At 40.7% G+C, this 25,367-nt stretch overlaps 1 protein-coding gene across 1 annotated transcript in view; it reads left to right on the top strand.

Annotated features, from left to right (window-relative positions):
- Positions 1–4,623: 4,623 nt before the first annotated feature.
- Positions 4,624–25,367, top strand: part of frem3 (Fras1 related extracellular matrix 3) — a 32,598-nt gene continuing 11,854 nt past the window's right edge. Inside the window, exons 1-6 of the mRNA XM_067584944.1 lie at positions 4,624–9,827; positions 10,809–10,898; positions 21,691–21,837; positions 22,856–23,086; positions 23,171–23,296; positions 23,671–23,922. Of these exons, the coding sequence (XP_067441045.1) occupies positions 4,799–9,827; positions 10,809–10,898; positions 21,691–21,837; positions 22,856–23,086; positions 23,171–23,296; positions 23,671–23,922 (5,875 nt within the window). The 5' untranslated portion in view covers positions 4,624–4,798. The remainder of the gene's footprint in view (positions 9,828–10,808; positions 10,899–21,690; positions 21,838–22,855; positions 23,087–23,170; positions 23,297–23,670; positions 23,923–25,367) is intronic.

Raw genomic sequence — 25,367 nt, 5'->3', positions numbered from 1 at the left:
ATGCCAACAGAAATAAAGGAGGTATGTAAAATATTGTGAATTTAATACAAGGCCCTAATAAAGGAAACACTTTCATATGATTCATAAAGTAGAATATGGCATTTTTCTCCTGTGGCAGAGCACAATGATAAACTCCATCAAGAGGGAAGAGCAACATGTATGAACTGGATATCTCCATAGTTGAGCACTAACGCAATGGTGGATAAAACACACTTTATTCCAAAACAAGAAAAACATAAAGCCTTTTTTAAATATTTAATATAGGATGTGTCTTTGCTGTGTACTTGACAATCAAACAAGAATGACATATCAGAGCATCGATGCTAATGTTCCTGATGTATTTATGTGTGTTCGTCTCACTGTGTTCTAAATTTATTCAGCAGTTGTTCTTCAATATATTCACAGAATGAAATGTATGTGAGGACAGAGCTGCACTGAAAGAGCAATGTGTCTGTTCAGTAAGGTAAATGATGCTGTAGACCTTTACCTGTAGTTGACCTTCTTCATCTCTCTAGGCACACAGGGGCACACACTGACAGTGATACACATCTACAAGTGTCTTGCACAGCTGGACAAAGCTGTCCATCTGCTGTATGAATGGTCGAGATGTTCATGAGTGATAAGAGTTATGGACACGCTCAGAATGTGAAGAATGATCACTGAAGCTGTTGCTTTCATGAAGTGAAAACATCCATTAAAGCTTCTGTCAGTGAGCTTAACTGTGGAATGTTATAGTGACTTAAGTTTATTAAATTTCCTGACCTACTTTGAACCAATCAAATCAACTAAATGGTCAGAATCAAAATCATGAATTTTATTTCATATTTTCTTTTTCAATATTTTTTTATTATTAGACAAATCATATTATATCACATTTTCAAAATGAGGTCATATTTACAGCCTGTGAAGCATAAACAATGATGTGCAACGTTTGTACTGAATGTTTTTGATCCTTGTAAGATAGTTACTGTATCAGCGACTTTGTTTCACCTTGGTTGGTTTTGAGATACAGTATATTTCATTTTTGCTGCTCCAGCTAAAAGAAAAACAAGATTTTGCTCTGAGTTAAATGGTCACATCAACATGCAACATGCTCACAGTGACAATGCTAATTTGCTGATCTTTAGCAGCTATAATGTTTACCATGGTCATAGTCTTAGTTTAGCATGTTAGCAAGCGAACATTCACTAATCAGCATTAACCACAAAGTACAGATGAGGCTGATGATGATGGCATTAGATTTGCAGGTATTTGGTCATATGGTCAAGTATTGGATACATTTTGACTTAATGGTGGCTCTAGAAGAAATGTCTATCAAAGTTATTAGGATTCATCCTCTGGGGATCATGAATGTCTGTACAGAATTTAATGGAAATTATATGTATAATTAATTTATAATCAACATGTAGAGACAGAAAAGAACAAGACCGAACACAACAACTCTACAAATTGTGATAACCAGCATGACTGATAAATAATTTTAAGTGTTAGGTGGAACAGGAAGGAAGAAGAATCAGACCTGGTGGTACTGTAGGAAGGGAGACCAGTTTTTTTTTTTAAAAAGATTGATCATTGTCTTTTAATGATGATGGTGTGAGTTTCTCCAAACTTGAGTGATCTATCCATCATGCGGTTCAACCAGTACTTTAAAACATAATTTTTCTTCACAGTTTTGTAATATTTTCTTCGTGGCTATGGTTAATAGGAAAGGTTTGATCCAATAGTTGTTGAGATATTTCATACTTGACCAAAGTGGTAGACCGACCAACCAATAAAGCTAAAAAGACACAACCACACTACTGATGTCCTGAACATGTGTCACATTATGACAAATGTGTTATTGGAAAAATAAAGACACAGAAAACACATGTTCATTTAAAGACTGAGCATTCTGTGTTATTTAAGGAAAACAACCTTCTAAAGAGCTTAACCAAAATGATTAAGAACTCCTCTGAACGTGGCTTCATCTTGACAGACAGAACAACTGCACCAGGAGGAAAGAAAGAAAACCCTGCTTTCTCCCCGGGTGGCTGTTAGGGATACAGAGATGGGATCCACTTGGGCTTTGTTCTCCATCTATCATGAGGTCATTACTGCTTGCTGTCATCATGAGCTGCCCGCTAGATGAAGAGTTGATCTTAGGAAGCAGGGTCTGGACTCAACCCAACTTCTCTCTGTGTTTATCTCAGACGCTCATTAAAGGCATGTCGTGTCTTTAAGGGCTAAATTGGACAAAGGCAAGCTAATGGCTTGATGAATGCCTTGCTACAGGTCGAGGTCAGACACATTTAGTGGCTGTTTCCTTCCTTATTAACTGTACACCTAAAGCTGGAGAGGTAGCTTCATTTTTTTTATATTTCATGAATCAGGAATCAAAATTAGCATTTTCTCTTTTAAAAGGATTTTGGATCCAAACACAAATGATCAGCTGCTGTTTTCCAGTCCATGAATTTTGATATTCTACAGCACAGTTCTTAACCATGGGAAGAATGTGAGTGAAATCCAGGAGTGACAGAGTATAAAAAGCTTGGTGTGTTTGTTTCTATAGTTACACTGTGTGGTGTGTGCCCCCTTTTTATTTCTGGCTGGTCAAGTGAGGAGGGCAAGATTTATTTAGAGGATGCAACAAAAAGTGTGATACAGAATGCCTGGATGCATATGGCATCTCTGCTATTTGGCCCACGTTTAGAGGAAGGTTGCTGAGAGGTTCACAGTGTTGTCCTAAAAGCCTTATCATGCTCAATAAACAGAGGAATCTTTGCAGAATAATAATTTCAATTGTGCAAGGTTCAACATCAAATTAGACCCATCTATTAATTGCTGCTTCCAAATATGTTCTTACAAAAGACAAACAGAGAAATTGTGTGCATTAGAGAATAATTGATCACAAGTGCATTTACAGTAAATAACAGAGGTGCAATCCTTCATTTCAGAATATTTTGAATATGGGATATTAAGATATGGGATATTATATATAAGAGACAATTTATGGTTTGTCCTGTCATACAGTTATGTCCCATCACTGACAATAAAACTTCAAAATTTCATAAATTTAGAGCACTGTGACAGAAAGAACTGTGTCAAAATGTTTGAGCAATGCAAACAGATCACTTCATCGTCATGCTCAACTCAAAAGATGATCCATACAAGGCTACTAGGTATTTTTATCTTAACATGACCTTGTGCACCATATTGAGTACACATTCTCACATTCTCACTGCATCCAGTATGACTTTCTCCATGCTGTGCTTTGTCAGTATCACTGCAGAAGGAGCCTAATACAGTACATTTTACCTGTCCCTGTTGTTAGAACTATGTTTTATAATTTTCTTAAGTTATTGGAAAATCGAAAATCATATCTGCCTGTGCCTGCATCAGACCCTGTCACAATAAGCAGAGGATTTCCCTGTACTAAGTGGTTGCCTTACTGCCTTACTGGGCTTTCTATAACAAATTAAGACTCATAGATGGATCACTCACTTGACAAATCTCTGAGCATCTCAGAAATATTTTGACCTGTTGTTGTGTTTTCTCTCTGTGAGACCAAACAGTGTCCATACACCTGTCCTGCCAGCTGATGCCACATTATTGTCCCTCAGTTTGCGACTAATGGCCACTCTGGTGCCGAGGTGTCCCATTGACATGACCTCAGAGGTCCTCTGACTCGTGAATAAAACACAAAAGCCTTCAGATCAGTGACAAAGGTCCTGTGTATTGTCTTTTGTTGCTGGTGACAATAAACTTTGCATTGAAGAAACTGAGATAAGAACTCAAATCCATGCTGAATACTGCTAAAATATTTAATCTGCATTCTTTCTAATGTTGAATAGTAAAGACCTTTTGAATTTCAGTTACATTTCTGCATTTCACCATTTAACTGAGAGTTGAAAATGATGCAGAATGATTCTCCTGCACACAGGGTTAGTAGTTCCCACCCTTAAAGATTCCTTTACTCCCCCTTTGAAGCAGCTTGTGAAATCACACAGGTCAGTGATGATACATCGGAGCATATAGTTGACTTCAAAGTGACTTTTAAATCACTTGTAGAAATACTCGACCAGTATCAACTTCATATTGCAGTTTACATGAATAACTGCTGTTTTATTTATGGGCACTGATGCACTCCAAAAATAATCCAGTGTACATTTTAGCATCTTAAAATAATTTCCTATAGTAAACTTTGAAATGGTCCAGCAAATTGTTTGTTATAAAAAGTTTGTTTTCATATTTTGTATGACTCTTTACTTAAATTGTGGAGAAAATGAATCACTACTAATAAGTATATTTACTAAATGCATGATGAATTGTGTTAAATTTGTTAGGACTTAATTAACTATATACAAAGACCATGATAGTGTATTTGACAGCACAGATTCCACTAAATTAGGTAAATTAAGTTTTTGTCCACCCCCCCCCACACACACACACACTTTTTTCTGTGAGACGGGGGGAGATGAGTGGGTGTTGGTTGGGGGAGCACTTTCACAGTCTTGTCCAATGGTCTGTCTTAAATTAGCCATGGGGGCAGGAGGCTCCCTCCTTGCACTGACAGAAGGAGGAGCCAGCGCCTGTCACTGTCTACTGTTTCATTATTACCTGCACAGCCCTGCAGCATTCACTACACTTGTGTGTCTGTGTGGCCACATAGAAACAGAGAGACACAGAGGACAGACCCCAAGGCCCAAATTACCACAGAGAAGTTTATTTTTTGATGCTTTTTCTCCACTTGGGAGAGGAATCTGCCTGCTACTGCTGACTTGTAAAAAAAAAGAAAATTGCAAGGCAACTAGCAGTGGACATGGCTGGTTGTCTGCAAAATTCAGAACTCTGTAAAAAGGGAGCACTTTTGAGATGCCTCCTTGTTACATTTGCTCTCAGCTTCAGTTTTGCCTCAGTAGATGCAGAGCCATTTGACCCAGCTCACCTCTACCATCACAGATCTGGACCTAATGAAGACAACATTATCATTGCTAACAATGGGATCAGGGTACCTTTTGGGAGGTCAGTATTTCTGGACCCTGTGAATGACCTGGTAACAGAGGTGCAGCCTGGTGACCGCTGCCACATCACAGTTCTGGACAATGACCCACTGGCCCAGAAACCAGGGATGCTGACCCCTAAAAAGTTCCCCTGTTCATTTGGACCAGACGAAGTGAAATACACTCATTTTGGATCGCGGAGCCCCAGCAAGGATCGAGTGAAGCTGCAGCTTCGTTATGACTCCCAGACAGACACAGTTATCATCCCCTTCATGATGGAAGTGGAGGTGGTTTTCCAGCAGCTTGAGATCCTCACCAGGAATATGCCCCTTAATGTAGAAAAGCTCAATGGTGACAGCAACCCTATTGACAAAAAGAGTCTGGAGTTTTCCTTTGAGGATGGTGTGACAAAGTGTAAGATCACCACTCTGGTCGGCGCCGGAGGTCTTCCCAGGTATGGCATTCTTTTGAATAACCCCACCAATGGCCAAATGGTTGACTGTGATGAGTTTGTGAAACAGGGCATTCGCTACAAGCACACAGCTAAAACCAATTCACCAAACAGAGACTATATTCCAATGATGGTAGAGCTGCAAGATAATGAAGGCAACACTATAATGCAAGAGCATTTCCAAATGATGGTTAGAATCAGAGAAGGTACAGAAAATACTGCTCCTAAACCCAGCTTTGTAGCCATGATGATGATGGAGGTTGATCAGTTTGTGATGACAGCTATTACAAGTGACATGCTGGCTTCTGAAGATGTTGAATCTGACCCAGATGATTTAATCTTCAACATAACTTCACCGCTGAGCCCTCAGCAGGGCTATATTATCAGCACAGATGACCAGAACCTGCCCATCACCTCCTTCTATCAGAGAGACATCAAAGATCTAAAAATAGCTTATAAGCCGCCCTCAGAGGACTCAGAAGTAGAGAGGATTTTTCAGCTAGAGTTTGAAATTGTAGACACTGATGGTGCTGTGTCTGATCCATTTGCCTTTATGATTGTGGTGAAGCCTATGAATACCTTGGCTCCTGTAGCGACTAAAAATACAGGGCAGCTATTGTTTGAAGGGCAGTCCAGAGCTCTCTCCAGCTCCCAGAATTTAGAGATTAGTGATGAAGATAACCTAGAAGATGTGAGAATCACCGTTGTTGATGGCTTAAAGCATGGAGACCTGACCGTGCTAGGCGCTCGCAGGAAATTCTTTACACCTGCAGATCTAGATGCCGGTATTGTGGTGTACCAGCATGATGGCAGTGATACCTACAGTGACAACATTATTTTTAGAATGACTGACGGCAAGAATGAAGTTGAGTTTTTGTTTCCCATCACTATTGCTCCCACTGATGATGAGCCCCCTATTATTAATGCTAACACCGGTCTGGTGCTGTTCAAGAATGAAGTTATGCAGATCTCTCCCTTCATTCTGAGTGCCACAGATATCGATTCAGAAGACTCCACCATTAAGTTTATCTTGGAGGCACCCTACTCAACTGTAGGAGAGCTTCTGCTAAGGCAAGTGGAGCCTCCCTCTGACCCCTCTCTCTGGAAGTTCAGCGAGACAGATGAGATGTTTGAGCAGGTGGTGACCGAATGGTTTCAACAGGATATTCTTGATGGAAAGCTGTTCTATCGCCACATCGGCTCTCACAGCACCACCACTGTGATTGATCAGTTTGTGTTCCGGGTCCAAGATGATAATGACCCTCCTAATCAATCAGGAGAACACATATTCACTATCAAAATCCATCCTGTGGATGACCTCCCCCCAGAGCTTTTCCCAGGCACCACCCTCCACATGACGGTCCAGGAGTATGAGCTGACACACTTCAAGAAGAAATTTTTGTGTTATACTGATCTAGATTCAGATGACAGGGACCTGAAGTATACCATCACTAAGACTCCAACTGACACCGATGAGAACAACCCAGTCCCCTTAGGTGAAACTGTATTGACTGACAGCCCTGACAGTGTAATTACAGAGTTCACACAGGCCCAAGTTAATCACCACAAAATAGCTTACAAGCCTCCAGACCAGGAGCTGGGCATCACACCAAAAGTGGCTCAGTTCACATTCATTGTAGAAGACACTGCTGGTAACATAGCAGATGGACTATTCACTATTTTCCTACAGCCAGTTGACAACAAACCACCACTTATCACCAACACAGGGTTCACTGTTATGGAAAGAAGTACATATATCATCACTAGGAAAGAACTGCATGCCACAGACACCGATACAGAAGATGAAAATATCGTCTTCACTGTGACCCAGATTCCTCAGTATGGGCAGCTGCAGTATTTGGGAATTGACATGTCAAATGGCGAAACTTTCATACTTGAAGACATTGCAAATGGCCGCCTAAATTACATCCATAGTGGAGAGGAATCCCTCAATGATGCCATCAAGCTTGAGGTCAGTGACGGTTTCCATGAGGTGCCCATCACCATTAAGATCACCATTGAGCCTGTTGATGATGAGTCCCCCACGATTATGCTCCCAGCTGGCCTGCTCGGAGCATCCATCGATGTCCTGGAGAATGGAGCCACAGAGATTACAACCAATGTCATTCAGGGTCGTGATGAAGATACAGATGACCTCATGCTCACTTTCATTGTGGAGGAGCCTCCCAAGCTGGGTGAAATTCTGGTTAATGGTGCTCCCACTGAGAGATTCACCCAGGAGGACATCATTAATGGCGCGGTAGTGTATGCTCACACATCTGGCGAAATCGGACCAGTCAAAGAACATGACTCTTTCAACCTTACTCTGTCTGATTTGTCGGATCAGTGGGTCGTTGGCGGCAACAAGGTCCAAGGTGTAACAGTTCACGTCACCATCCTTCCTGTTGACAGCATTCCACCTATTGTCAGTGTCGGAGAGCAGTTTGTTGTAGTGGAAGGGGAGAAGAATGTCATTACTCTGGACCACATCCAAGCTGAGGATATTGACACCGACAATGACGATATCCTGTGCACCATCATCGTCCAACCAACATCTGGTTATGTGGAGAACATCTCCCCAGCTGCAGGGTCTGAGAAATCCAGGGCAGGGACAGCCATCACTGCATTTAGCATTAAAGACATCACCCTTGGTCATATCTACTATGTCCAAAGCATCCACAAAGGTGTTGAACCTGTGGAAGATCGTTTCACCTTCCGATGCTCAGATGGTATTAACTTCTCTGAACGCCACTTCCTCCCCATAGTCATCATTCCAGCCAATGATGAGAAGCCTGAGATTTTCATCCGCGAGTTTGTAGTAATGGAGGGCATGAGTCTGGTCATTGACACACCAATCCTGAATGCAGTTGATGCTGACATCCCTGGGGATGAACTGCACTTTGAGATCATCAAAAACCCTAAACATGGCACAATTGTTCAGCAGCTCAGCACTGGCACCATCCCAGTAGACAAGTTCAACTTGGAACAGATCAAAGAGGCATCCAACATTGTCTATGAGCATGATGATTCAGAGACCAAAGAGGACAGCTTTGAAATAAGGCTGTCAGATGGGAAACACAAGGTGGAAAAAACTGTTCTCATCATGGTTATTCCTGTTGATGATGAGACACCAAGAATGACTATAAACGATGGTCTTGATGTCGAGATTGGAGAGACAAAAGTCATCAGCAACAGGGTTTTGAAGGCCACAGATCTTGACTCTGAAGACAAAGAGCTAACATATGTTGTGCGTTATGGCCCAGGCCAAGGCTACCTCCAACGTATCAGCAAGTCTGGTGATGTTTTAGGTAATATCACACTAGGAATGAACTTTACGCAGGACGAAATTGACAAACAGCTCATCCAGTATGTACACACTGGCCAAGAGGGAATCCGTGACTTGCTGAAGTTTGATGTCACAGACGGTATCAATCCTCTCATTGACCGTTACTTTTACATCAACATCGGAAGTATTGACATGGTCTTCCCAGATGTTATCAACAAAGGTGTGACCCTCAAGGAAGGAGGGAAAGTAACTCTTACCACTGACCTACTCAGCACCACCGACATCAATAGCCCTGATGAGTTCCTCAGCTTCAGCATCACACGTGCCCCTAGCAGAGGTCATTTAGAGAGCACTGACCACCCAGGTGTTCCCATTTCAACCTTCACCCAACTGCAGCTTGCTGGCAACAAAATCTACTACATCCACACCTCTGATGATGAGATGAAAATGGATAGCTTTGAGTTTGAGGTGACAGATGGTTACAATCCTGTCTTCCGTACCTTCAGAGTGTCCATCACTGATGTAGACAATAAGAAACCTGTCTTGACTATAAACAAACTGGTTGTGGAAGAGGGTGAAACCAAGCTCATCACACCATTTGAGTTGACAGCTGAAGATCGGGACACCCCAGACAACCAATTGCGTTTCATAGTCACCCAGGTGCCAGTGCATGGGCAGCTGCTTTTCAACAACACCCAACCAATCACAACCTTTACCAAGCAGGACCTGAATGAGAACCTTGTCAGCTATAAGCATGATGGCACTGAGACCAACGAAGACAGCTTCTCCTTCACTGTCACAGATGGCACTCACACTGACTTTTACGTCTTTCCTGACACTGTGTATGAGACACGCAAGCCCCAGATGATGACCATTCACATCAACACAGTGGACAACGGTGTGCCCCAGATTGTGGTTAACAAGGCTGCTGCCTCACTGAAGGTCCTCCAAACAGGCCACCTGGGCTTCCTGATCACCAGCAAGGCCCTTCGATCAGAGGACCGTGACAGTCCCCAGAAGGTCCTGAAGTACACTGTGTCTGAGGCTCCTCTGCATGGCTTCATCATAAACACCGCCCTGGGCAATGACAGCATCAAGACCTTCACTCAAGGTAAGCTAATGTCACCTCATTCAGTCGCTTAACAGATTTTTAACATTAATCATTATTTTTATATTAACAATGGATTAAATGCCTGTGTGATGTGAAAGCAGCCACTTGTACAGAATTACTAGCTTTTCAGAGCATTTTTAGCAATTTTCAGCTCATTGTTTTGGTTTCATGGCTCACAACTTCACTGTTTTGGTTTAGTCTCTTCGCTCATATCAACCGCATTTCCAACAACAGCAAGCAGCTGTTTTTAAAAGAAAAAGCTCTCACAAACCCACTATACACTACCTGGCCTACACCAATGAATGAATACTGGACTTACATTCGTCAGGTTGTTATAACCAAAACTCCAGATGAATGTTAATGTTGCTCTGTAACTGCTGGATGTGTAAATAGACAACTGCTGGCTAACACATTAGCAATATCAGCTTTATCAGGTGATAATATGTCAATGTTGGTTCACTTACCCCAAGTATCAAAAAAACATTTTTACTGCTATGAAGTTTATTGTGTAAAAGTCATATGTAGTGATATTATCATACATGAAAAAATGACATAGCCCTATATTCATATCCTATATATATATAGTTGAATAAAATAGGTTAAGAACTTGAAATTATATGTAAAAATAATTAAGATTCCATACCTGTTTACACAAAATAATAACCAATTCTATAATCTTATAATAAACATCAATAATACTAACAATAATTGTACTAATATGGAAACTAATAATAATAATAGTATTCAGCTTCATCATCATAATAACTGTAGATTATATTTTTGTAATACATAATATTTGGACATTGCTTAAAACAATCCTGAATGCTTCGAAACACATCTCCTCTGTGGCTCATATGACTTTATTTGCAGCCAAGAGTCTGTAACTAAAACCTTGTAAAAGCAGGCAAGTCTTTACAGTTACCTTACCTAACGTTTTCGGCTAATGCTATGTATGCATCTCTATATCTGTCATACCAACAGCTGACATCAATGACATGAAGATCTGTTACGTTTTGTTGGATGGAAGCAATGCCACAAGTGATATCTTCTACTTCACGGTTGAAGACAATGGTAGGAATTCTTTAATATTTTATACTTGTACGCACTGACACCAAACTGGGGCCCATTACTGAGGAATCATTTGCCCAAAGGCTTTCCATAGACTTTATCTGTCTTTTAATGGCTTCCTAAAATTGAAACTTCCTGTTTTCTGTCAGTCTCCCAAGTGTTTGCATCACAAAGACTTAAGGCAGTTGGCCATGACTGACACCCAGTATAGAGCCGCCATCTCTTTTCGCCCCACTGGAAAGGGTGGCAGGTTTAAAGGACAGGGGTCAAAGGGGACTTAAGCCAAACACTGACTGTGGGTTGGTAAAAGTGAAAGACCTGGATCTACCTCATGCTCTAAACTTTATTGTTAATGAACAATAGCTTCCCTTCCTTCAGGGTACTTTGCAGAGCTTTCAAATGTCCTCTTTAATCGTGTGTTTGAAGTGACAGTGTGAAATCTGTAAAGGTATGCATGAAAGGGTATTCTGTTCATACTTTCTTCTTGGAGTCTGTCTCATGAAAAAAAATTCATTGCCTTCAAGTGAGTAAATTGTGACAAAAACTTGTGAAAAATGTTAAGAAATACTATTTTGTGACCATTATAATTGTAAGAATAATGAGAATTTCTACATTACCAATTCAATAGTATTTGCAGATGGGACTCAAATGAAAGTATTCTGTTTTGTACTTTCTATTTTCTGTTTTACAAGTCATCATCATCTTTGAATATCAGTAACTCTGTGTATTTATTGAATATTATATTTCCTTTTAGTCCTCTGTCATATAATATGACCCTCACTTTTAAAATCTCATTAATATCCACAGGTTACATGTCGAACACGATAATCTTGTGGTCATCTTGAAATATCGGCGTACATGTTCTTGTCCACATATGCATGGTACAGACATGACGATGAGTAACAGTGATCCAGATTTATTTTGTGGCTTGTCACCTCTAACACTGTAGCGTCACTTGAACAGCATTACAAATATAGCAAATGCAAGTCACTACAATGCAACAGGTGGCCTTTGCTATTTAAGCATAATCTATAAAACAAAAAAACAAGATTTAGAAATGCAATTGATGCAGCAGGGAAAGTTTGGACTATCATTATGCTGGATTGAGGGCCATGTTAGTGATAATACAACTGTCAGGGCCATTGAGAAGGTAGGATGACGAGGATGTGTAATTTTGCCAAATCACTTATCTTATATCAGTAAAGTGAAGCCTCATATTAGCCTTGACTGAAAGCCCACTAATTAACTCTTCCCCCAGACTGTAAGTGAAGTAGGTGATAATTTACTTTTAATGAGGGTCAGTAGCTCTTACACTGATTGAAATAGATAACATGGCTATTATTACTCTATGCTGTGTACCAATATTGTTATTATGTTTCTTTACCGACCTATCCGTCTGCTTGAAGCAAAGCCAGTTGACACTTCTGTCTTTAAGTGGAGGTTTAACCACAGGAAAGGAACACAAGGGCTTCAATTAGCTCAACAGTGCTTTTTCTGTTTGCTTTGCCACTTTGTTTCTCACTCCAGCTGACTCAGCTGAGCCAGGTGCAGTGGTGCAGGCTGGGACATAAAACAAAACCATGTTTCTGCATAACCACGGTTCACATATAAAGGGCACAGGCATGGCCGCCTTCAGCTCACACCATAACATACATGTAATTAATAGCATACACACATAAAAACACATCATGGATATGAACATACGCTCACCTGCACATACACACCACTGTGTACCTATGTATGCACGCCCCCACACACACACAAATAAATACACAGACACATCCGAAAGAAGATCAAATAACAGATAAAAGCGAGATGAGCCAACCTGTGAATGTGAAGTGTTGAAGAGGTGACTCTGAAGGGGGAAGGTAGCGTTCTCCTGGACATGTAGGGACATGCAGGTGGAGAGCACACTGATGGTCAGCTTATCTGCTTATAAATCTAAGCAGGTGAGCTGTTTGTGTGGGAAACAAAACTCTGGGTTAGTAGAGATTTGCACCCAAGATTATCCACTGATGCTGGTCTCTGTTAGTTGCAACATCATTTTTCATCATTTTAAAAAGTGAAATCAAAGAGATTGAATTTGTAATCTGTATAGTGGATCATTCTTTGGCTATTTCTCCATTGCTTCATTGGGATCTTGCTGACCAGTGTGTTTTCTGTCACCATTAATCAAACTCAATGAGAAAATTGATCTGATAGGTAGAGATGGAGGCAAAAATGTAAGCTAGAATTTATTAATCCTAAATAAAAACTGACCACAATGGCTAAATGGGTGGTAGACAACCTACAGTAGATACAGATTAATGATTTCTTTCTTTACATTTATTGTAATTTCTGTGTTTCCTACTCCTAAACTATTTAGCTAAGTAAGTGCTTTTGTTAAAACAGCTTGAGTGTGACCCCGAGTTAGGAAATACCCCTCAGATGCATTGATATGGACAGCTGCTTGAGGGTCTTAGCAGCTTTTAAAAGGTACCTGCCACTACATGCACTGCACTGAAGCTTCCTCGCAAGTGGGCCAAGAATACAAGGACATACTCACACACACACACAGATATACAAGGTCCAAATCATTAATAGATACTAATGGGATGGTGTTACAGTTTGACATACCGTTTGACAGTTTGTTATACCTATGCCATGTATGTTTCTGCAAGTGTGTGTATGTGTCTGAGGATACATAAAGATCTCAATCTGCTGTATGTGAAGCAGCAACAGCATGTGTGTGGCCAGGCACAGCTGAAGTGTGACTGTCGTAATTGTGTAACAAGTGTGTCTTACTAAGAGGTCAGGAGTGGACATTCAGGTTCATGCTGGGAGTCTCAGTGTGGACCTACTGGTCAGCGGTTAAATTCCAGACTCTTTGAGGAGCGTTAGTGCAGCTCTATCAAGTCAGACTTGACACATCAAGCGGTCTTTCTAGATTCTCACCTCTTTTCAGAAGTGTGTTTCAGCTTCATAAATCAGTCAAGGCTGAAATACCCCAAACAGAAACATCAGATACATTTTTACATAAATAGGCAAACAGAGAATAAGATCTATAACATGTATGGAACTTTTAATTCATAAAACACATTTTTAAATATATTGAAATTATAGTATCATGCACTGCAACAAATTCTGCGTTATCTGAGCAGCGAAATCTTAACCAAATGCTGATTTGAGCACTGCTTAAGATCCAGGGGAGAATTGTAGAAGCATTTCATATTTTCTTAAAAGATAGGTTCACAATTTATGTATGACCTAAAACAACAGTCAGGTGCCTAAATGAACACTGACACATTTTTCTTGCTGCAATCATTCCTCCTGTTCATGCTAGCCCTTAGAAGATCCCTTCATAATGCACTTCCACAGTCCTCCGTCTGTGCAAAAATGTATTTAAAAGTTTACTTGAAGTTAATATGAACCTTCAGTTGTCCAAATTTGTCAAATCCAGTCAAAATCTTTTTAAGTTAAAGTTTTTTAGTGCCAAATTCCCTCTTTTTGTTACAATCCTTCCACTGCATCTGAACAGGACACAAAGAGGGATTTTTTTTTAATAAAAATACTGTAACTGTGGAAAATATCCACTTAATTTGAGTAACTCAGATGGCTGAAGCCTCAATTTATCTTCAGATACATTTTAAATACATTTTTGCTCAAAACAAGGACTGTGGATTTTGTCCCTCCATCATTTGGAGGACATCTTCTAATGGCCAGTATGAACAGGAGGAATGATTACAGCAAGAAAAACCTGCTTCTGTGTTCATTTGGGCACCTGACTAATGTGTTATTACAGACTTGAAAAACTGTGAACCTGTCCTTTAAGAACTTTAAATACAGCATGTGGCTCCTGATGATCCGATGACCCAGAAACACCCTTATCTCTGAAATCAAACAGCTTTAGTGTGAGAGCTGCAGGGAGAAGTGAAGGGATGGTGATTAATGGGCTGAACAGTTGTGGGGGGGGTTTCATCCTTAAATGTGGGTGTTGTTGTGTTATCTTTATTTGATGACTGTGATTTAAAATTTGTCATCTAATCTAATTTATCTAATTTATTGAATAATCTTATTAGATTATTCTTAAGCGTAATCGTCTACCTCCTTATTTTAGCTAATGAATTCTTACAAAGTAGTTGGAAGAACTAACTTAACTTTAGTTGTGGTGTTCCACTGACCTCAAACACAAACTGTAGTTCAGCCTGGGTCATTCTGTCTGTCTGCTGGGAATTTCTATTGGAAAACCAATAACCTGCATGCAAGTGACCAGGTCAGAAGCTCCCTACAGCCATTCAAAGTGTGGGACATTGGGGCAATAAATACTTGTTTTTACAAGTGGATACATAGCTCACATATATCCTTGTCCCCCAGACATGGATCCAGTGTGCCACAGGCTAAGAGAAGAAACCTTTACTGTCAGACGCGTTCAGACGTCAGTAGATTTCTGTTTGTTTTCTAGACCTAGAACTATGGTAATATGTGTATGTTAGATCTTGAGAACTTGGAGTGTAACTGGTCTTCAAGATAGTCTTGAATTTCACTGCACTACTAATCAAACTCCACTGATTAACAGATGAGAAGAAAGAGAGAACAGAGCCTTTACATTCAGATAAGTTGAATTGGTCTCTGTGCTTCTCCAATAGCAACAATATACTCTTCCAGCTCTGGAGAGGGATCATAGACCCCGGTGGGTTGAGTGTTATGTGATCATTCAGAGCCGGGACAGGAATGCACTTCCTTGGAGACTCCAGACTCCAGGGCCACAGACAGAGCAGGGCCTGGAAGTGAAGTGGTATCCCAAGCAGACAGGTGTGTACGTGAGAGGGAAGGCTCCAGGGGGATCCCCTTTCAAAGCCCTCCGTCACCCCATTCCCAGCTCTGCAGAAATCCAACCCAATCTCAGATAGCCCGATAACCCGCAGACTTCCACTGCGAAGGTTCGGGAAAGGCACTTCCCCAGAGAGTGCAATGACACCGAGCCAAAAGAGAAAAGGAAAATGAATGAAAAAAAGCTTGAAAATGTGCACATGTTTGTTCGAGCTACAGTGGGTGTACTTTCCTGAACAGTAGGACTGTGTGCCGACTGACACGACCATGTTACACCTCTACTTCCTAACTGTGTTTTGCGATCTTACATGACACCCGTGTCAACAGTCACCGGGAGATTTACTGACTAATGGTGCCACAGTCGGGGCCCCCTGTGACGAGAAGAAGCTGAGGCCTCTCAGTCGCCCCTCCACCACACCCCGCTCTGTTCTCACTCCCCCTTCCTCCCCGCCTCTAAAACCCCTTCAGGGTATCACTATTATTTTTCTTCGGCGTGTTCATCTTTCACCTTGTCTTCATTTCTTCACATTTTATTTCCTCAAAAGTTTATTTCTCTTATCCATTTCACAGAATAGCTCATATCACCTCATTCTCTGTTGCTGTTTCTCTTTTCATTCTTTTTTTCTTGAGGCTTGATTTATAGTGGTTGGACGGCTGCTGGGGAGGGGAGTTATGATGTATGGCTACAGCGGTTATTCTTATCTGCTCTCATATGGCAAAGCTGTTGCTGCCCCTAGCCACACTGTCATTGAGTTACCCTCACTCCTTTCCCTGTCCTTTCCTTTTTTTGTTTCTAACTCTTGAGTAAGCTACATGACTTGACATCTGGTGCAATGTTCATGAAAATCTCTATTATCTTTGTTTATGTCTGCCTCTCTCGCATCCCTATTCATCATCCTACACAGCACGGTTTAGACTCTCGGTTCCACTTTTGTCATGTTATTAGATTTATCCGAAGTGTAGTAAGCGTCTGTGTCAACATGACAAGCATGTGGCAAGCAAAGGGTCAAAGAGGATGTGGCTCTCAGGCCCTGTCAAATTATGATTTGCAACATCCTGCAGAGATCACCTCTCTGTCTCGAAGCAGCCACTATAATGTGTCGATTTACAGCACATACTGCCGCTGTCCGGAAGGTATGATTAGAGTTATTAATACATTTAATCATGCAGCATTCCTCGCACGAATTCCTTGGAACACAGAGAGGAAGCTAAGATAAGCTTTCACTATTTTAAAAATGTCTTTCTCTACTTGTTAAAATTTAAAAGAATCAAAATAAAAGGCAAGAAATAAAGAATCTTAATCTCTTTTGACATCTCAGTGATTAAATAGGCCATACTCTAAATCTAAAATACTCTGAGATTTAAATACCAAGCATAGCTGACTGGAACCTTCCCAGTATTTATATCAACAGGATGATTAATGAGGAAATGCAATAATGGCGACGCTTGTCACTTGACGAGGATATTCTTAGAAGGTTGCTCTTCATTGCATCATGCTGGTGAGTGTCAAAGCCTCTTATTGACCTTCCTTTCAAATGACATCTCCTGCCTGACCCACTACCCCAATGCATCTATGTATGGTGCATGGCAGCACTGCAGGCAGTGTAAATATGAGCTGATGAAGAATGTGACGTCAAGCGATGCAGGTGCGGGGGAAATCTAAAGCCGTAATGTCCGGTTTATGTTGGACGTTGCTTTGCTGGAGCAGGATGGTAGACACTTCAGCTTCACTATCAGCATCACTGTACTGTACGTTTTTCCGCTGAGTAATTTTGCCATATTATATAAATTCAGAATTTTGTCGACATAGATTACTTTGCTTTAAATAAATTACCCAGATTCCCTCATGTGCCAGTATGTAGCTTGCCAGATTGTGATTTACTGCACTAAAGGAATTCAAGCAGCTTGTAATGAAGGTCTGGAAGGCATCCAGTTGGTCTCACTCAACTCCTAAAACAGGGAAACATTAGCGTACTTCTTTAATATTCATTCCTTGCCCATGTCAGTGCTTAGCATCAATCATGCCAGACTTAATTTATTAAATGGCTGCTAACAGGGACATTTAGAAATATGTGCAGCCTATAAAACTTTTCATCCCAGCAGAAATTATGATGATTGTCAGTTTAAAAGCTAATGGAAATGCGAGCTGAGCCAGGCAGCTATACCATGTGTATTGGATTTGATAGCAGGTCTAATATAACATGTGTGTCATAAAATTGCAATAAATTAGACCATCAATCACAACAGAGCACCTGTTTTGCCTTCTATTTTTGCAACTATTTTTCTCACCGATCTTTACTGTAGTTCATTATTATTTATTTTAAGTAAAGTTAAACTATTCTGATCTCTTTCTAAAGTGTTCTGTCTGTTTGCTCTAGTTGCTGAAAACCCTACTGGGAAGTCTGGCATCTTGATAATTTCTTGATTTGCGTAGACTCATGCCAGCTTCAGCCTCAGTGTCTGACAGCATGTACAAAAAAAAGTCGGAGAAAGGGAGATTCCCTTCTCCTACGCTGGTGTGAACAATGTGGAGGCAAGCAGGGAGGCAAGCCATGGTGGCAGATCTGGCCCACCCAGACTGTGGCCTGCTGTCCCTCTCAGTTGTTCATCCCCTGAGCGAACAAAGCCGACACAGGGAGGAAGGGGAGCATGGAGGGGGAGGAGGTTTGAGGAGTACAGCTGTCACTCTCCTCCGCATAATCTGGGAGTCTGGCGGGAAGGAAGGTTTCGTGGGACAGAGAGAGAAAGATCTGCTTTGATGCTCCTGAGCAATGCCAGAAAACTGTACTGCTTGTTTTCTATATGAGCTTTAGTGATTCTGTGACTTGTGCATGGGTGAGAGGCATGGGAATGGCTGAGGAAAAAGAGCTGGGAAAATGACATATGTGAGACAAAGATTTGAAAGACAATGACAGGACAAAAGTACCCCCACCCCCCCTCACTGCTTGTACAGCAAAAGAAAAGCACCTGTTGACCACACAGCGTCATTAAGGAGACAGAAAAAGAAAGATGTCACTCAGATAAACACATTAATTCAACCCTGGTTAGATTATTTTCCTTTTAATGGAGAAAAAAAAAGATTTCATGTTTGATCGCAGCACTGTCAATGACCAAATACAGATTTAATTGCAAATAAATTACACCCAAACTTAGAAGCACTCAAATGTTGCCTTATGATGGCCATGATGGTAAGACATGCAGTCCCCTTACGTCATTCCACGCATGTCATGTTACACCTATGTAACATGTACGTATCAAGTAGCTCTGTGACAGACATGGAAAGGCGACACATTTCATCAGCTCTTTTTTCCAATCAGTCACTGTTCAGCTTTTCTGTTGTGGCCATTGCTCAAGTCAGGAGCTGAACTTTTAACTACTGAGGGGTAGAAGATACATGAGTTAGTCTGACATCTTATCATTCTCCACACTTAAAATGTTGCAACATTTTGCATGCATACCACATAACTGCAAAGTTCGCAGTTCAATTTCAGCTGCAGACCTTTGTTGCGTGTCATACCTCTCTCTCTACCACTGTTTCCTGTCTCTTTGCACCTTCAACTAATGTATAAAGGCAAAAAAAATTGGATTTCTCCTTGTAGAGATGCAGTAACCTAAAGCTGCCTGATTGCTTGATGCCAAAACAGAGGCAACTTTTTGTCTTGGCCGTGTTCATTTGATAATCCTTGATGATAGCCACTGGCTAAGCTTCTCCGCGTATCAGCTCCAAATAGGGCCGGCTGCCAGGACACACTCTCTCTAGCACAGAAAACAATCTGATGATTGAAGTTGGTCAAAGACTTTCTGTTTTATTAACTTACATCAGGCTAGAACAAGGAGTTTTCCAGTGGATATGAGGATTTGATCCCCTCTTAGGTTCCTCATATTATCCATTCATGACTCGTGAAGCAGTGCAGACTGAGCAAAAGTCATAAGTTTTTGCATTTAGAAAAATACAGTTACTGCACAGCTTCTGCACAGAATACAACAAATACATACTTTATGTTTTCTAAATGCATGTTCTCTATCAACCTTTGGAGAATTTGGGGCGAGCAAAAACAGACATGATACATGTTTCCTGTATTTTTAGCCATGACTGTTGGAAACCTGAGCATGGAGCATGGTTCAGGGTAGCTGTGCCCACTTTGCTCTGCTGCTCCATGTCTCCCATCATTAACCAGGGTGGGCTTCATGCATGTGTCTGTCTTTGTGTGGTAGATGTTAGAAGGGATAGGTGGTAATTAAGAACTATCCCGTTACCCCATTAGGAACTACCCATCCCATCACCACATTTTCCAGGTAATTAGTGCCATGAGATATAATGCAGCACTGTCATTGTCCAATTGTTGCTATCAGGCCCATCAGAACACACTTCTTCAGCCTTTTAGCGAGGGCGGTTTGTCCCTGTTGTGACTCAGCCTGGTTTGGCTTAGGTGTTGACATGTGTGTTTGAGGAAGTGGCCCCCTTCCCATCCTGAATACCCACACTCAACCCCCCAGTGTTTTCATTCTCCCTGGTCACATAGCATAAAGACCACAGCCTCTTTCTTCCTCACTGAGGCAAAACTGAGCTCAATGCTGGTTTATTGTGTGGACAAGCAGAAGCTCCTTGCATTGTTCTCTGTGCACAGTTTGCTTTTTTTTCACGCTCCATTGCAGGTACAGTCCAGTTCAGAGAGTATAAATACCAATACATTTATACTTTCTCAGACATGTATCATTCCAAATATTAAATAATGCCTGTCATATCAAACTGCGAAGTGTTTCTTCATATAACTGACCGAATAAAGTTCCCTTACTCCTCTAAGCAGAGTTCTTAAGCAGAGTTAGGTCAACAGGGCCGCTGTCAGCATGACCAGCAGTGCAGGACTAAAGAGAGACAACCCTCTCTAACCTCCCTGATCCAAAGAATCCACTGACCATGACCCATTTCACATCAAACGTTGCAGGTCACCAGGCTCGTCTCACTAATGGATGAGACATTAGGGCGCTGTTGTAAAAAAAACATTCAGATTATGCAGCAGAACCCATAACCTTAAATATCTGTGAAGCAGCCAGTATCAAGTCAGTGACCATAAGAGAGTTGACAGCTTTTGTTTGAGGGATTACATGAGTCATGAGATAGTATGGATTAAGGACAGGATTGGGCATATAGTTTGTGGATCAATGGTTTTCAGATTATTCCTCTCAAGCATTTTGTTCAGATGTGTGTTTTATGAGCACTGCCTCTCTCACAGATGAAAAAGAGGTTGTTATATCAAGGTCATAAAGTGTTGCAGGCTCAAAGCAAATGATTAAATGATAATATGTACTGAATATCCTGCAGATTTTGTCACAGGATGTGGTAGGATATAGATATAAGTTTGAGAACAGGGTATTTACTTGACAAAACCACAAGTCTGTCTTTGCAGTCACCCTTTGAGGTGACCAATGGAACAAAAAGAAGCCTCGCTGCTCTCTCTGCCCCGCTCACACTTACACTTTACCTTGTTTGAGAGGGAGAGCGACAGAGTGTGGGCATGATAGGGTGAGACAGCTTCACAAGAGGCCAGCTCATTAAAGAAAAAAAACTATGACAGAATTTTTCCATAAGCAGACCATGCATATCTATATTTGTACGTGCCCGACTAAGGTTTGAGAATCTGAACTCGGACTAAAAAGATAGTGAAAAGCATAATTTAAGACAAAGTTGTTGGGAGAGATGGAAAGCAAATGAGAATCAGGGAAAATAAAAAGTAAGGAAACTCCTCTTGAGGCCCAGTGAAGTGAAGTTTAAGGGAAGCTCTCGTATTAAGTTATCACGTTACCCTTACAAAATGAAAATGCCCCTTCAATTTCTTTTATCCTTAAGCCAAGAGAGGATTGCAGTTAATGCCTCAGTAGCTCCTAACATGAGCAAAATAGATTGTTTCCTTATGGTAGTGTACAGCGGAGGCATCTTTTCAATAAAGTGTTGGTGAATTAAGCTTTTTTTGTTTTCTTCCTTTAGGCGGAAACAAACTAAAGCCTCAGCCATTCAGGCTCAACTGGGCCTGGATCTCTCTGGAGAGGGAATATTACTTAGTGGACGAAGACGCCAAATTCCTTGAGGTGACACTCAAGCGCAGAGGATACCTGGGGGAAACCTCCTTCATCAGTAAGTGTTGACAGTCATTTGTTAAGCTCATGATATGTACATGTGTTTCATTTTGAAATTAATGCATTAACTGTATGTTTTTTTTAACTTAATGACTAATAAATCCATTTACAGATTTATACATGACATTATATATTTATGGATTAAGTTTAGGGTATTTGGTTTAAGTCATATAGTTGTTGGACAAAGATCCATTTTTTGACACCATTTTTTGTTTCTTTTTTTCCCCTTTTTTCCCATTTGAGGGAGGATCAGAATATTTCCATAGCATTTATGTTACCTGTCACAAAAAAAAGATATGATATGATAGATAAGGACACTAGACAACATGCCCTTATTACACTGACATTTTAACAAAGAATTATTACCACGTTAACTGCTCCCTAAGACTGTATTCTCTTATTGCAAAGCCATTTCAAAGGCCAGACCAGCTATAAAACCTAAACATAACCCTCTCATTTATGATCTATGCAGATTGCTTTCAGGCTGTTTGAGGCTTTAAGGATTTCCTCAGTGCACTCCTGTAATTAAAATGAAGAAAACACCACATGAACATGAACATGAACCTAGTATTGTCCTAAATGGCACAAATCTTTTGTTTTCTTGTTTGAACGGCACTCCATTTCCTGTCTTGTCTGTGAAAGAGGTCTGATTGAGAGTATATATAACCTTTTGTAGTATAGGTCAAAAGGAAATGTCAACATGCTGGTCTGTTTAGCTGCATCAGACACAGCTACAGATTTATAACAACATATGGTGCCATGTGTGCTTCTGTCTTTGAAGATGCATGAGAGACATAGAGGAACAAACACGGCTTTAAATAACATCACAGATGCAGATTTTAACCTTGTATAAACCCAAGCAATCTGTTTGGAAATATTTTTTGACATCAGACAGAAGCCATCCACCATACCTGTATGTAAATCCTGACGTGCATTGTTTGAATACTTGGATACTGAAGCTCTGGAGAGGCACAGTTGTAAAAAAAAAAGTACTCTCAAAAATCCCTTTCTTTTAGGTATTGCCACCAAGGATGGCACAGCTGAGAAAGACAAAGACTTCCGAGGTAAAGCCCAAAAGCAGGTCCAGTTCAACCCCGGCCAGACCACAGCTACCTGGAGGGTGAAGATCTTCACAGACCAGGAGTTTGAGACTTCAGAGACGTTTGAGATACAGCTGTCAGACCCAGTCATGGCTGTGCTGGAGTTTCCCGACACTGCAATAGTGGAGATAGTGGACCCCGGAGATGGTAATATCTGATATATCTGATATTTGAATATTGATTTTTTGTTATGCATGATTACTCATCGTCTTTGTTTCTCTTCCACAATAGAGTCGACCGTGTTCATTCCTCAAGCAGAATTCAAAATTGAGGAGGATGTCGGGGAGCTGTTGGTGCCAGTCCGCCGCTCAGGAGATGCCAGCCAGGAACTCATGGTTGTCTGTTACACTCAGCAAGGTGATACAACCCTGTAATTAATTTCAGGGTTAAATATGAAGTTTTATGGTAATTAAAAGGTAATAAGTAGGATGAATGTAGGAACTTTTTTTCCTGGACTTCCATATTTTAGTCATCTTAAAACACTGAAACTGTCAGAGGTGTTTTTACAATGTACTGTATAAGTATACTTTATTATTTCAACATAACATTAGTTATTGCCTTTATTTTATTTGGATTATTTTAAAATATTCTATTATTATAACATTATGATTGTGTATCTATAATTGTTTACATTTCATTTGCTGAATCCTATTGCTTCATGCTGCTAGCACCCCAACAAGGATCAGTGAAGTTTTCACTCAAGTCCCTTCTCTAATCCCATAATTCCTCAGCCACGGCCACCGGCACCATACCCAGCACCGTCCTGTCCTACTCTGATTACATCACCCGACCTGAGGACCACACCAGCGTGCTGCGCTTTGACAAGGATGAACGTGAGAAACTCTGTCGCATCATCATCATCGATGACTCCCTGTACGAGGAGGAAGAGAGCTTCAATGTCAGTCTCAGCATGCCCATGGGAGGCCAACTGGGCGCCAACTTCCCAACTGCCAAGGTCACCATCTTGGCAGACAGTGATGATGGTGAGTGAAGCAGTTCGTAACCAGTGAAACTGAGTTATCAACAATATTAATGGAGTTCAATCACTGGGTTTGGTCACTTTTCTCACCGCAGCAGACACAGATGTAGTAGGCTATAAAGGTGCCAATCAGTCCAGGCAAGTGATCAATGAAGTAATTTCTAATTGGATTACATCATTAATTAATCATTAATTCACCCAATGTCAAAGAAGAACATTGATATTTACAATTTTACTGGCTGACTTCTGTGACGCTGATTATTAATGTTGTCACGTAGGTTTGAAGTATGATTCTGATCTATAGATTATTAATTGACAGAAAATTAATCAGCAACTAATTTGATAATCAAGCAATCATTTTAGTCATTTTTTAAGCAAAAATGCTGAAAATTTGCTGGTTGCAGCCTCTTGCATGTGAAGATTGATTAAACTTGCACAAAAACCAACAAAAGCAGACAGAGAAATATCACAAAAATTTCCTGCACATAGCCCAAAACGCATTTTCTCTCTTATTTTCATGTTAGATTTCAGCCTTTTTTTTTGTTTACTGTTCTGTTTGTTTTTGTTGATTTACCCATCAGCCGCTTTTTTAAAAAACACAAAAAATACAGTGTTTCACTCTTTTTTGCAAGTAAGTAGCTCCATTTTCTTCATGCTCTTTGTCTCTGGAGCCACTTTAAAAGCTATTTTCCCCACCTGACTTGGATTCATAGGTTACTTATGGAGACATGACTTTTTAGGAAGAACAGCATCATGTGCCGTAGTTACAGTGCTAATGAAGCTCATAGTGGTAGGTGATCCTGTTGCTCAGTTCCCCTTTGATCCTTTACATTTCCATTTTGGTATCTGCACATTATTAATCCACCAAAGGTGCTCAGACAGTATCATAACCACAGTCGCCAGAACAAAAGCCATGGATTCTCCACTTGCGTTAACGGCTTTATTCTATTTTGCGAGTCCATTACCTTTCCCATGCATGAGCCTAACTGCTCTGTTTACACCCTTCATTTATCATCCACACTCTGTCTGTCTATGTCTGTGTTAGAAACAAGATAACAATAGACAGGTGTTAAGAGGGAGAATGGCAGCCTCAGTGGATGTCATGTTACACTACTGTAGCCTGTCTGACACATAAAAGGACTTTAAACTTCGCTCTGCTCCTCAGGCAAACTCATTGGCATTCAAAGAAGCTCAGGGGAAACAGAGGGCATCCCTTTGTCTGCAGGGACCAAAAGGCAGGTGGTGGAGATAGAGGGACTATTGTGCAGGGAATCCAAATTACTGGCATGTTTTTACTCCTTCCCCCTGTTTGATGGTATTCAGTGTTATGTTTCCATTTTCAGTTAAAGACTTACTGCGTTTCTGTTTTTAATTTGAGAAGGCATGCAGTGTTTAAAAACTATAAATCACAAAGTGGTCACTGCTTTGATTTGATCCGTCAAATAATGT

The sequence above is a fragment of the Thunnus thynnus genome, chromosome 3 (genome assembly GCF_963924715.1).
Source record: "Thunnus thynnus chromosome 3, fThuThy2.1, whole genome shotgun sequence".
Taxonomy (NCBI): domain Eukaryota; kingdom Metazoa; phylum Chordata; class Actinopteri; order Scombriformes; family Scombridae; genus Thunnus; species Thunnus thynnus.
This window is presented reverse-complemented; position numbering and strand designations above follow the sequence as displayed.